Raw genomic sequence first — 14,483 nt, forward strand, 5'->3', positions numbered from 1 at the left:
ATGTGAGTTTTGTCTTTAGTTTTAGCAAATGGTAGGCGTGCTTGTTTTCCATAAATACAAGCTTCACAAATATTATGTGTAGGTTGGATATTATTTAGATATTCATTGTCAGTCAAAAGATCAATGTTTTTTAATTGCAAAAATTTGTCTTTGCCTATGTGACCTAAACGGGCGTGCCAAAGTTTATAATTATTTAACACCCTTTCAGTCACATTTACCTTTTTCCCTAAAGGTTTATTATTTTTTGCTGTCACAGTTATTAGTTTATTTTGAGACTTACCCTTTATTATTGTTTTGTTGCCTTTCTTGATACTCACTGAACCATTTTCTTTAAAAATTACTGCCATGCCTGCTTGTTGAATTCGGTGTACAGAAAGCAAATTGTATGGGATGTCCGCAGCATATAGTACATCCTCCAGGACTCCGGTCATTCCTTGGTCAGTTGATACGCTAATGTTTCCTTTTAATGTTGCTGTTATTGAAACACCAACTTTTGCTACGGAGATGTGAACTGGATGATCCAATTGTCTGTATGATGTGAAGACATTCTTTTGGTTCACCATATGATCCGTTGCACCGGAGTCTAATATAAATGTTAAACATTGTCCTGAAGAAGTAGGTTGCCGTGAAGTTGTTGTTCCCATCATAAAGGCAAAACCCTGGCTATTATTTGATTCTGTACGAACTGTTTGTGTTGAGGTTCCTTCGATAAACGAAAACCACGAAAACAACAATTTGGTTTACGAAAGTGGACTGTATTAAATTTCACTTATATAAATAATGTTAAGGTATTGGTCTAAGTTTGAAGTGGGAGTTTGCTTAGTTGGGAAGATTACGAGTTACGTTTACGATCACATGTTTAGAGCGAGCACTGGTCAAAGAGAGCAAAATTACTGCGATCATCCCTTAAGTACTAAACCCGAGGAACTCCACCCAGGGGCGCACCAATACCAGACGCCATTGCGGGCAATGGTCGCGCCTAAGGTCATAAAATCGCCGCCATCTGGCAAATACTTATACAAGTCGCTTTCATTGAAGTATTGCGATCCGCCGAATTGCGGATCGCGGCAAAGGTCCAATTTAGAAAGCTTCCTTTGACTAGTAGCGTATTTCCCAGCCATAAAGAGCCCTTCGATATGGCCTGATGGGTACGATGGTCTGGCGCCCAGATGGAATCCTTCAAATACGTATCGATGCCCATGGGCGTAACTTAAGGGATAAAAATACAAAACAAATTAACTAAGCAAACTACGCCAAGAAACAATAACCTAAAGTCCTTAACATGCCCCCCGCCTTGAAGCGCTTGGAGCGTCTTCAACGACAGTCTCTACCGGCAAGGGACATATCTTACTAAACGAGCGCTTCACCAGACCACTGGAAGTTCTTATGGTAGCTACACGGTTCACTCCGTCCCGGCCAAGATGTACTGCTACAATTCGTCCCATGCGCCATTTTAAGGGAGGAAAGTTGTCTTCCTTGACGAGTACAAGCACTCCTTCTTGGACGTCTTGCTGCTGCGTTTTCCATTTCACCCTCTGCTGAAGTTCGCTGATGTATTCCTTGCTCCATCGCTTCCAAAAGTGCTGCTTGATTAATTGGATTCTTTGGAATACAGACAGCCGATTTGCAGGAACATGTTGCAGGTCTGGGTCGGGCAGCTCCGTGGTGCTTCTTCCAATCAGGAAGTGAGCGGGTGATAAGGGAGTTAGGTCATTGGGATCTTGAGACATGGGAGAAAGAGGACGGGAATTGAGAATCGCTTCGATTTGTGCTAATAAAGTGATCAATTGTTCAAACGTTAAGTTGGCATTTCCCGCCACTCTCTTTAGGTGGTGTTTTACCGATTTGACACCAGCCTCCCAAAGACCTCCGAAGTGAGGTGATTGGGCGGGTATGAAGTGCCACTGCACACCTTCTCGAGCACATGAATCGACTAAATTGCGAGATTCTTTAATTAAGAAACTGCCGAGCTCTGACAGTTCCCGATTGGCACCAACGAAATTTGTGCCATTATCCGAGTAAACATGACTAGGCCGTCCACGCCGAGCCACAAACCGACGAAAAGCGAGCAAAAACGACTCACTACTGAGATCAGACACTAATTCCAAATGCAGAGCCTTCGTTGCAAAGCATATAAAGACGCTTACGTAGCACTTGGACAACCTCGAGCCGCGACCCTTTTTATCCCTAATATGGAGAGGACCCATGTAGTCCACTCCTACCACCGAAAATACGCTTCCAACCGTTAAGCGCTCTTGTGGAAGGTCACCCATGATAGGCGCTAAACATTGAGGATTGAATCGCGAACAAGCAGTGCAATTTCTAACAGTAGCCCTTATCAGGTTACGAGACGCGACAATCCAAAATTTCTCCCTTATGGACGAGAGCAGTAGTTGAGGGCCGGCGTGCATTAGTCTCTTATGCTCATGCTCGCATAACATCCGCGATAATCGATGTTTGGGAGAGAGAAGCATAGGATGCTTCTTATCAAAATGATAAGGCGAGTTTCGCAGCCTTCCTCCTACTCTCATTACGCCCTCCCTGTCCACGAACGGACTCAAACTCAGCAGTTTACCTTTTAGGCTCAATGCGATCCCCCCGGTGAGACGATCATATTCATCCGGAAAACTGTCCCTTTGAGCAATCCTAACTAAAGTTTTAGTAGCATCATTTAGCTCTAAGCTCGATAATGAGCCACTCACGACGTCCCGTTTCAGCGACTTCGAACGACAGTTTCGAACAAACCGAAGTCTCTGAATGAAGATCTTAGCGACAATTAGCGAAGGAGATAGCAGACCCAAGGGATCAAAGACTTGAGAAATGCTCGATAAGATGGTGCGCTTAGTCACCTTTATTCCTCCTTCAGGCAGACGAATTTTGTATGACAGAATGCCTGATGAACACTGCCATGTCAACCCTAAAATCTTAGCCCTATTGTCACCATTGAAGTCTAGCACCTGGAAGTCCTCGCTTCCTTGACTTACGGAGCCCAAAATTGCAGGTTCGTTGGAAATCCATTTTCTCAACTTGAATCCGGCGCCCAACAATGCGGCCGAAACCCTGCTACGAACGCTAACTCCTTCCTCAATCGAATTTACTGAGTGAAGGAAGTCATCAACATAAAACGACGATTTTATTATAGATGCTACATCAAGTTCGCACTCCTCGGCGATTTGATGAAGACACCTCACGGCCAGGAAACTGGCGCTAGCTTGACCGTATGTTACGGTGTTTAATTCGAAAGCCTCGACAGGGGCTGAGGGCGATTCCGTCCAAAGAATTCTTTGCAACGCTCGTTGCTTAGGCTCAACTAATATTTGCCTATACATCTTGACGATATCCGCCGATACTACAAAACGAAATTCACGAAAACGAATCAAAATGTCGAACAAATCGGACTGGATGACAGAACCAACCATTTGCAACTCATTAAGGGATTTGCCTGTTGAAGAAGGCATGCTACAATCGAATACAACCCTTAATTTAGTAGTGCAGCTTTCCGATTTGATCACAGAATGATGAGGCATGTAGTAGACGACACTATCATCCTCATTAAGCACTCGAGACATGTGCCCCAGGCTCAAATATTCACGAATGAATTTGCAATATTCATCCTTCATCCCTTGATCCTTATTGAGCTTGCGCTCTAACGACAAAAACCTTTGGAGAGCCTTCTCCTTCGAATTACCTAGCTCAGTGACAGGATGCTTGAAGGGGATAGCAACAACGAAACGACCGTCGGACGAACGCTTATGCGTTCTTTGGAAATGCTCCTCACATGAAAGCTCCTCAGCCGACCAGGCCTTGGTCTCAGCAAAGTTCTCTTCAACTTCCCAAAACCTTTTCAAGTCAAATTCGATTTCACGGCCACCATGCCTCGAATTGACGCTCAAGTTACAGACTGTGCTGCAGATGCCAGCCTGCATCATCGCTCCGGAGACGACCCAGCCGAACCTAGTTTTTTGCAGGATGGGGCTATTCGGACCAAGACTAATTTAACCAACACACAACAATCTATAAAACAATTCGCTACCTATTAAAAGGTCTATGGGACCAGGCCTATTGAATTCTGGATCCGCCAATGTAATGTTGGAAGGAATGTTTAATCGACTGACATCCACAACGGCACCAGGAATGAATCCGGTAATCCTGGGCAAGACTAAACATTTCAAAGAAGCTTGGTAACCCCTGCGTCGAGCACACACCTCGACGTTGCAACTGTGTGTTATTTCCGACGCCTTTAAACCCAATCCTCCGACTAGCATTTCAAATTTGTCCATCTTTATCTTTAGCCTTTTACACAACGAAGAACTAATGAAATTCGACTGACTTCCCGAATCCAAAAGCGCGCGTACTTTCAAGCACGCTCCCCCGGCACTACGAACCTCTACCAAAGCTGTAGACAGAAAGACATGGTTTTCCGAACTTAGTGCAGACAACGAAACCCTATGTTCCAAATTCTCCTCCGAATGGGAGATCGCCTCTTGCCCCCTGCTAGGTTCAAAGTGCAGCAATGTGTGGTGCTTAGTCGTACACTTGGCACAATGCTTTGCGCGACAATCCTTTCCGAAATGCCCTAGCTTTAAACAATTCAAACACAATTTGAGTTGTTTGGCTTTGTTAAATCTTTCGCTGAGAGGCATAGCCAGAAACCTTTGACAATTAACTAGTAGGTGATTTGCTTTACACACTACGCACTTCAAATCGCTTCCCACGAAAGTTTTAACACTTGCCCTATTGTGTTTGAATCCCGCATTTTTCTCTGTCTTAGTGCTGCCCCTTTGACGCTCGATTGTGGCTAGCATGTCTGCCCTATTTTTTAGGAACTCTCGCAAGGATTCCCACGAGGGAACCTCTTTCTTGTTGCCCTTCGCCTCTTCCCAATGCCTTTCCGTTATTCGATCCAGCTTGGTACCTACGAGACAGGCTATCAAATCACTCCAGTGCTCAGTTTTTTGACCTAACGCCGATAACGTCCTTAGATTTTTCCCTACGTTATCAATTAGGTCCCTCAGTTTATGAGCCGATTCCCTGTCTACCGATTCTATCTCGAGTAGCGCCTTCATGTGCATATGTACAAGTACTCGCGTGTTATTGTATCGCTCGCTTAAGGTTGTCCATGCGACATCATAGTTATTATCCGTAAATTCCAGAGTTTCTAGAACCTGAGATGCCACGCCTTGCAACGATGCCCGCAAGTAATGGAATTTTTGAATTTGATTTAACGAGTGGTTATTGTGTATCAAGCTTACATAGGTATCCCGAAAACCTAGCCAATCTTTATAATCACCAGAAAAGGTGGGTAACGAAATAACTGGCAACTTGACGCCTGCTAAGGGACTAGGAGGCATCGATTCATTTGCATTGCTGCATTTTGCCGATCTATCGGCCTTACTAAATTTGTTTAATAAACCTTTGCCTGCAGCCTTTAGGTCACAGAAGCGTCTTTCAAATTCATCCCGTTCATTTAATTCTTCATCATAGTCAGTAGCGTGTAGCTCCAACTCACTTTGGGCTGCATCAAACTTATCGAAAATATCGTCTAATCTATTGAGTCTTTCTACTAGGCGATCAGTTTCATTACTATTTAATTCATTATCCAAATCAAAGCTTTCGATGAATCTGTCAAACATAGTAAGTTGGGCCTTGCATGTCCTCCTAGCCACGTTTAACTTTCTAAGTTCCTCTGCGGATGCCATAGTCTCAACAAATTAAATGTATTCAACTATGAATTACTATGAGCACCAATACAAATGACTACGGGTTGCAATTTGTGGCCGATTCAAGACTTTACAAAATATGCAGCTATGATAATGTGATACACAAGATATTATTTGATCGATACGAGTAGCACAAACGAAACAATAAGGATAAAGAAATAAGGATAAAGGACTTACCCACTTCCCAAACAAAGCTCCCTAGCTTCCACGATGATCCAAACACACCAAGCTTTTCTTCTTACTTAGCCACGACGACGAATGATTTTCTTGTTCTGGCACGTGTAGCGACTTCTACCAACGCCTACAGAACGATCTTTTGGTTTTGCACGTGAACGACTTTTATCACGACACAAACGACGAACAATTTTCTTGTTCTGGCACGTGTAGCGATTTCTACCAACGCCTACAGAACAACTTCTAGCACGATATAAACGACGAACGATTTTCCACGAGCCCGAATCCGGCTCGAAGGACCAAAATGTTGAGGTTCCTTCGATAAACGAAAACCACGAAAACAACAATTTGGTTTACGAAAGTGGACTGTATTAAATTTCACTTATATAAATAATGTTAAGGTATTGGTCTAAGTATGAAGTGGGAGTTTGCTTAGTTGGGAAGATTACGAGTTACGTTTACGATCACATCTTTAGAGCGAGCACTGGTCAAAGAGAGCAAAATTACTGCGATCATCCCTTAAGTACTAAACCCGAGGAACTCCACCCAGGGGCGCACCAATACCAGACGCCATTGCGGGCAATGGTCGCGCCTAAGGTCATAAAATCGCCGCCATCTGGCAAATACTTATACAAGTCGCTGTCATTGAAGTATTGCGATTCGCCGAATTGCGGATCGCGGCAAAGGTCCAATTTAGAAAGCTTCCTTTGACTAGTAGCGTATTTCCCAGCCATAAAGAGCCCTTCGATATGGCCTGATGGGTACGATGGTCTGGCGCCCAGATGGAATCCTTCAAATACGTATCGATGCCCATGGGCGTAACTTAAGGGATAAAAATACAAAACAAATTAACTAAGCAAACTACGCCATGAAACAATAACCTAAAGTCCTTAACAGTTTGTAAAGTGCGTTCCCGAGTTTCTTCTCCTTTTCGGTGGTTTTTCTTGTAAAAGTAGCAGTCCTTTATTGTATGATTGTTTCGGCCACAGTGTTTGCACTTCATTTTTGGGTACAGCTGTCCTGATGGTGTTCCTTGTTTGAAAGAATATTTTCTAATGGTTTGTTTTGGAAATTTGGCACCGTGATATTTATTTCTGTTGTAGGGATCTGGTCTTTTGAATCGTTGTGTTTCCACATGTAGTACTTTAGAACTGGTGTCACTATTCTCGTCTTTTAATTTGGTTTCGTAGTCGAGCAATTTAGTTTTTACAAACGCAAAATTCAAATTATCATCTGTTAGCGTTTGAATTGCAGTTACTATCCCGTCATAGGATGATGGCAGGGTGAGAAGTAGATGTGCTGTTTTAGACATTTCTGTTAAGGTTCCACCAGCCGCCAGAAGCTCAATCATTAATTCGTCGAATATAATAAAATACTTTGATAACTGCATGTCACTTTTAAATTTTAAACTCAACAATTTCTTTTGAACAACTAACTGCGTTGCTAGGCTTTTTCTTGCATAAATTGAATCTAATTTTTCAATTAGTTGACGGGCTTTCGCTTCTTCTGTAACGAGACCTATTATTGTATCGCTAAGGCATTCTATAATAATTCCTTTAGCCAATCGCTCAAGCTTTTCCCATTTTCTGTCGGGCTCCACTGGGGGTTCCTCGTCTATCACTTTTAATGCATCTTCTTCTGCTAACAACGCTCTTAATCGAAATTTCCAAATGCTGTATCGTTCACCATCAAATTGTCTTATATTACGTCGAGACTTACTGGCTTCCATAATCACTTAAGTTTATTTATCTTAATGTCACCAACTAAACACTGATCGAACACTAAACGGCACGGTACGCAGCGCAATTATTTTTTTAATTTTATCCTGGGCCCATAACCTATTTGATTTTCATAGGAAAATGGGGTGCCAATAAAACACAGCACTAGATATCAATCCGAGCTAGAGCGTTCTTATTTTCATATATATATGAAGCAAGGGCAGCGTCCCTCTTTAGACTAACTGACTTACACACCTCATCTATATGGGGCATGTACGTCCTATTTCACATTTTATTTATTTTATCTAGTCATCAATATTCTTAATGGGTCTAGACGTTTGCTTTAATTGATAACTAATATTATTTATTCCTTTTGGATCTAGACTGGCGGGATACATAAATCTAATAAAACTTTTATCGCAAATTGCTTTCACGTGCCGGGCAAAATGCAAGTTCTCCCCGAATTCGACGCCTAAATATCTTAAGGATTTTTTAGGCGTCACGCGAACGTCATCGATTAAGAAAAACCATTCTTTTTTATCCCTCTTTCCGCTAAGAATAACCGCTTCGATTTTTTTCCGGAGCTATCGCCAACGAGTGATCGGTCAACCACTGCACGCACCGGTTTATGACTGCTTCCGATTCATTGACGAGCTCGACCCTACCGGAGCCGCAGACGACGAGAGCAATGTCGTCCGCATAGCCGATCGGCGTGACGCGCTCTGATTGGCCCGCCGCTGCGGCCAATATGGGATCGTACATTACGTTCCACAGCAGAGGGCCCAGTATCGACCCTTGCGGTATACCCATCGCCATATTGAATTCGGTCTCTTTGTCTATTTTGACTATTCTATTCGTAAAATAATCTTTAATTATGTTTATTAAATAATTCAAGATGTTTCTTCTCGACAACTCGTTTACTATGCATGTCCACGATGCAGTGTTGAACGCGTTTTTCACGTCTAGAGTAATTAACGCGTACCAACTTTCCTCGCGACCGCGCCGATTTTTCGCGGCGTCGACGACATCGAGAACTCGCGTCATGGCGTGTATTGCGGATCTATTTTTTCTGAAACCAAATTGTACATCGGAAAGCGGATATTTTGCTTCCAGTTCCTCTTCGAGACGATTCTTGATGAGGCGTTCGTACAATTTGGCCGCGGCATCTACCAAACAAATGGGCCTGAACGATCCCAGCTGTTCGCTATCCTTGTTCGGTTTAAGGAGCAGGATTAGCTTGGCTACCTTCCAGGAATTCGGAAATTCTTGGTTTTCCAGCAATTGATTTAACAGTGTAAGCCACACATCCGAGTATGCTTCGAAACTGAACTTAACCACTTCCGCCCTCATCCCGTCGGGGCCGGGGGCAGCTGCGTTTTTTAATTTATTCGCGACCGCTTGTACTTCCTCTTTCGAGAACTGAGTATAAACGACTGGAATGATTTTTCCTGGAACGTAGCCGGGGCCTCGCGGAAAGAGGTGTTCCGCGATTTCCAATTTTCTGAGCGTCGTCAATTCGAAAGGATTTCCGGGCTTGAGATACCTCATGACGATTTTGTAACCGTCCCCCCAGACGTCCTCGTCGAGTTTACGACATAATTCGACCCAGTTGGCCTTTTTACGACTATTTATCTCTTTTTGAAGTTTCTTTTTCTCGTCCTTGTATTTTTGCCACGACGTTTCCGCATCGACATCCGCGACTTTACGATTTCCGCGGGCGCGAAGCGCAAATCTCCTAGCCTTTACACAATTCTTCCTAATACTATCGATTTCTTCAGTCCACCAGTACGGATTTTGATTGCCGGTTGCACCGTTGCGATTTTCATCGCATGCGGCCCGGTAAGCTATTCGCATGATTTTCGATAACTCTTTCCCGCTATTCACCTCGGGATGGCGGGTCAAAAGTTCACCGAAGGTATCGACGAATTTTTGCTTTTCCGGCTTTATGCAGCCGTTTTGCAGTCGCGTTTTCCGTCCCGGTTTGCTGCCAATTTCAAATAAAATATGTCTGTGCGGCGAACACGGCTCATTATCCAACACCTGCCAATTAGTGACGCGATTGGTCAGGTTTTCGCTTGCAAACGTGACGTCGATGCACGTTTGCTGCTCTCTTCTGACGAATGTGGGCTCGCCCGTGTTTAGAGCCACTAAATCGAGTCCCACATACATCTGGGATAGCGCCGCGCCTCTGGCGTCTTCGGTCGTCGATCCCCAATCGGGCGATTTTGAATTGAGGTCACCCATTAAAATTAATTCGCCGTGTCGGCCGGCAGCCGCTTGTTACAAATCGTTCAAGTTTTGATCGAATTGGTTCCTCGTACAGTTAGGCGAAATGTATCTGGCTATAATTGTGTATTCTTCTCCGAATAGTACAATTATGCCGTCTCCGCGTTTAATTTTCGAAAATTTGACCGTATTAGTCCGAGCATAAATAGCGACATTTTGTAAATTATCGCTTAGCCATTTTGGATTTCTTTGCAACAATTTTTTATTAGGCTCGCTAACCACTATTAGATCGGCATTTCGCTTAACTGCTTCAAGGAAGGCCATGTCGTGCGCTTTTATGGAGCGATCGGCATTGATTTGTAGGAAAGTCGTTCTCAAATGGATTTTCATTAGTTAAACGAAAAATGAGAGAAACAAAACGGAGGTTTGATTTCTGGGAAAGAAAAATAAAGTTTTTTCCTTGTTTTGTGAAAAAGTTTCCGTCAAGCACTAGAAAAAGGAAAACAATCGACGATTCGACGAAAGAGAAACGCGGATTAAATTCGATTAAAACGGTGTGCTTTATTCGCTGTTTTGGTCGCGAGTTTCGACGATCATTGAGTCCGAGTCGGCAAACAATTCGCATTGTTTTCGCATTTCCTCGCACTGCTGATCGGCCCTCCTGGCCGACCTCGCGCGATTTAGCGCACCGCGGAATTTCGCGCACCTATTGTTTCCCGGGCGATGTCCCTTTTTGTTTACAAAGGACGCAGAAACCGTCTTCCTCTTTTTTCGAGCAGTTCTTTTCCCGATGGTCGGGTTTCCCGCATCGGAAACAGCACTTGCGACGGTCTGGACCGTTGCAACTCGTCGTCGCGTGTTCGTAAGACCAACATTTTGCGCATTTCTCGATTTTCAAATGTCGTTCTAATTTGCATCTGACGAGACCCACGCGCAAGGATCCTTCCAATAATTTCGTTACGTGTTTTTCGGCGAGTTGCACAGTGACGGCTTGTTCGGATTTTGCGTACGGGCGCATTTCCCCGATCGCGATTTCCGTTTCTTCGATTTCAGGCAAGGCTTTTCGGAGGGCTTCGAGCACCTCGCGTTTTGTCGCGGCCGCGTCCATGCCTCTTATAAAGATATAGGTTTTCTCTTGTTTCTCCTTTAGAAGCCGCACGCTCTCTTTCCCGAGGGACTTTTCTATGTCACTTCCGATGGCCTCGAGCGCCGATTCGTCTTTGTCTAGGGTGATCACGAGATCGCCCTCTTTATTTGACTTGATCGTTTTGATCCTATCTTTGCTCTCGTTCGCGCCTAGCGAAGTTTTAATTTTGCGGATCGTTTTGGCCGCGTTGTCCCTTTGTTTGTTGACGATGATCGCGTACGTCGCGTAGTTTCTCTTTTTTGACCCTACGGCTGGTTTTTTCGTCTCGGTCGTTTTCATCCTGCACTTGATCAGCGACAAATCTTTCAAATGGTGCATCGCGACGCGCTTTTCTTGTGCCAGCTCCGTTTTGAGCTTGGACAGTTTCGCGAAAACTTCTTTTTCTGCGGAAGGGACATACACCTTCATTATTTTATGTCCGATCGCTTTGTCCGTTTTTTTGGACTTGATTTTGACCGTTTGTTCGAGTACGTCGAAGTCCTCGAGATCCGCAAGTTCGGGATGACGGTTCTTAAATTGCGACTGAATGCTCTCAGTCATTTCTTTATCGTCGTGTTCCACGAATACGATTTTTAATTCGTCCTGAAGGTGGTCCTCCACGGGGTTGCCAATTACGGTAACGATTTTATCGAGCATCGCGCCCGACCACGCATTTCCCTCGATTTGTTTCCACGCTTGAAACGTGGAATCCGACGGAAGCGATTCAATTGCCGATTCCTCACCCGTTTGAATCGCGATTTCCCTAAATTCGCGTCGGTTTGGGAATTCATTTTCCTGCGTTTGAGTCGCAATTGTCGCAACAGAGGCCGATTCTCGTGGCTGGCAAGTGCGGCACGAGCCCTCTATTTTGTTTAGGAAAAATTTCAGTCCATCGTAAAGCTTATCAGTAAAACTTTTCATCCGACGGATGCCTTGCTTAATTTCTATTTTTGTGCTTTTGTTCTCTTTAACGAGCGACATCATACTTCTGCCTTCAAGAAACATACAATTTACCAGGCTCTTGAGTTCCTCAATCGCCTCGTCTTGGGACGTTGTCTTCGGGGCCACCTTTGGAATTTTTTTCGCGATTTCGCGTCGCGACTCTTCATCCGCGAATGACAATGGTCCTGCGGATCTCGCGGATGGTCCGCTGGGCTTGCAGGAGGGTGCGCGTTTTCGCGGCCTTTTTGGGGACCTGTCTTCCACGCTTTCCCGCTCTTCGTCGCTGCTGATTTGCAGCCTAGTTACCTCCACAACGGGATCCATTGTGAGAGGTCTAACGGAAAGTTACTTTCGAGGCCAAAAGCAAAAATCCCACGAAAGTAACGATACAGACAAAGAAAAATAAAATAGCTTGGCAGCCAGATGTTGCGGCCTATGCGATCCTTGCGCCCCGAAAGGGACGAATTTATGGTACAGGCCAAGTACAAATGAGCGTGACGACAATTTTATGGTACAACGACTTACCCGGATGCTATTGTTTTCACATAACACCATGCAAATCACTGAAACCCTAGTTTGCACTATCACGGCACTTAGGTATATTTGAAGCACTCGTCTCGCGCTACACGTGAATGCAATAATAAAATTAATACGACCACTATTACCGCTTAAAAAGAGTGATTTTCGCCGGAGCGTATCGAAATACGTCTAGGCTAGACGCTTGTTCGCACCGAACTGATCCCGGAGACATGGAAAAGTGTAATAATACCCATACCGAAAAACACAACAGACCCCACACAAACTAAGAACTACAGACCGATTACATTACTGTTAGAAATCACAATATTAAAGATGGTTTATGGGAACAGTCTCCCATTTTCGGTAATAAATACTTGATATTGATTACCTTTCGTCTAGGGAGACTATTTATGTTTATGTCTGATTCTTTCCTGGCTACGTTGTGTTTTTATTTTTGGGTTCTATGTACTCTTTACTTCTTTGAATATGATATAGTTAGTCGTCGTCTGTAAGAGGTTACGGAGTCACCTCAACCAAGCACTTTATTTCTTGAATAATATACTAATAGTTTATATACTATCAACGTGTATCATTCTGGTCACTCACACCCTGCATGGTTCTTTTTACCAACAATTACTTCCCGTAATGAGCAAAGTTTTTGAACACATTATAAGAAACAGACTCCAACAAAACGTCGGCAAACACATACCACCGTACCAATTTGGATTTAAACCCAAACACTCGACTATTCATCCACTTTTCGTCCTGACAAACAACATACAGACTACACATCTTAATGGCGGGAAATCGGCAAGTCTATTTATGGACGTCAACAAGGCCTTTGACAGTGTCTGGCATCGAGGACTCTTATACAAACTGCACAAACTACAGACACCGAAATATCTATTATACTTGATAAAAAACATACTTGAGTTACATTCTCAGGCAAATGCAGTGTAATCACATTCCACAAATTAATTCCAAGATTTGTCTCAAAGCAGTAGTTCCCATAAAACTGCTACCATGCATTTTCCTGGGAACCCGCATTCATCCTTGATAGAAGTTTAGTTCGTTCAAATTTGTTTAGTAGTAGAGTCAGTTGTAATTTAGCTTTCGCTTGGGAATAGACAATAAATTTTTTTTTAATCGTATTTTCTTAAATCCGATTTATAACTCTTGAAAACCAACAATTGGAAGTAAGAATCGACAACACTCTCTCCTTCCCGTTTTGCCCGGAACAAGGCCTTCCACAGGGATAGCCCCTCTCTCCCCTGCTTTACAATGTGTACTGTCACGACATATACAAGCACAATACAGAAGATAAAAATCGCGTCGACAAAACCGCATACATACTACAATACGCAGACGATACTGCACTTATTGTACAAGACAAAACAACCAAAAAAGCGGTGAAAAGACTTCAAGCATTGACGGACGCCACGATGAAGTGGTTCTACAAATGGAGACTTACTCCAAATCCAAACAAAAATCAACTACTACTATCAAACCATCACATTAAATTAAACTCACCAACGATAACAGCAGACGGACACACAACGCAACCTACAAATGTCGTAAAATATCTGGGCCTAACACTCGACAATAAACTTAAATTTAGCAAACATGTTAGCAAAGCCAGAGTGGAAATCATAAAACGAACCAAACACTTTCGATCACTGACTTACAAAGACAAAGGAATTAGTACAAGGACTGCTGCAAGAATATATTATGTAGGATTTTCTACTTTCTTTAAAAATCTTAATTTTCAAAGAAAACTTGTACATTTAGGTACAGGAAAGTATAATAGTTTTCCATTGATAATATTTCAATTTGATAGTTGGAGTAATAAAATATAGGGTGTTCCATTTAAATTAAACAAGTTAATACCCTTCAAAGTAAGTACATTTTTTAATTTATTTTTTGGACACACTGTATAAAATATCTAAATTTTCATAACTATGGCATGAAATATGCCTCATGTCTGAGGCTTGATATGAATTTCGACTTACTCCAGTTTGAACTTCCTTTAAAGCAAAAGTTTTAAATTTGCACTACATT

The 14,483-nt window shown here is 43.1% G+C and overlaps 2 protein-coding genes across 2 annotated transcripts; both read right to left on the reverse strand.

Annotated features, from left to right (window-relative positions):
- Positions 1 to 1,277: 1,277 nt before the first annotated feature.
- Positions 1,278 to 3,929, reverse strand: LOC136415290 (uncharacterized). The gene has a single exon (XM_066399807.1). The coding sequence runs from the start codon at positions 3,927 to 3,929 to the stop codon at positions 1,278 to 1,280; it is 2,652 nt and encodes an 883-aa protein (XP_066255904.1).
- Positions 3,930 to 3,995: 66 nt separating this feature from the next.
- Positions 3,996 to 5,699, reverse strand: LOC136415291 (uncharacterized). The gene has a single exon (XM_066399809.1). It carries the CDS (start codon positions 5,697 to 5,699, stop codon positions 3,996 to 3,998), a length of 1,704 nt encoding a protein of 567 aa, XP_066255906.1.
- Positions 5,700 to 14,483: the final 8,784 nt, after the last annotated feature.

The sequence above is a fragment of the Euwallacea similis genome, chromosome 19 (genome assembly GCF_039881205.1).
Source record: "Euwallacea similis isolate ESF13 chromosome 19, ESF131.1, whole genome shotgun sequence".
Taxonomy (NCBI): Eukaryota; Metazoa; Arthropoda; class Insecta; order Coleoptera; family Curculionidae; genus Euwallacea; species Euwallacea similis.

What these genes read in the sequence shown, in the direction of transcription:
- LOC136415290 (XM_066399807.1), bottom strand. Translation starts at nt 3,929, where the DNA reads ATGATGCAGGCTGGCATCTGCAGCACAGTCTGTAACTTGAGCGTCAAT.
- LOC136415291 (XM_066399809.1), bottom strand. Translation starts at nt 5,699, where the DNA reads ATGGCATCCGCAGAGGAACTTAGAAAGTTAAACGTGGCTAGGAGGACA.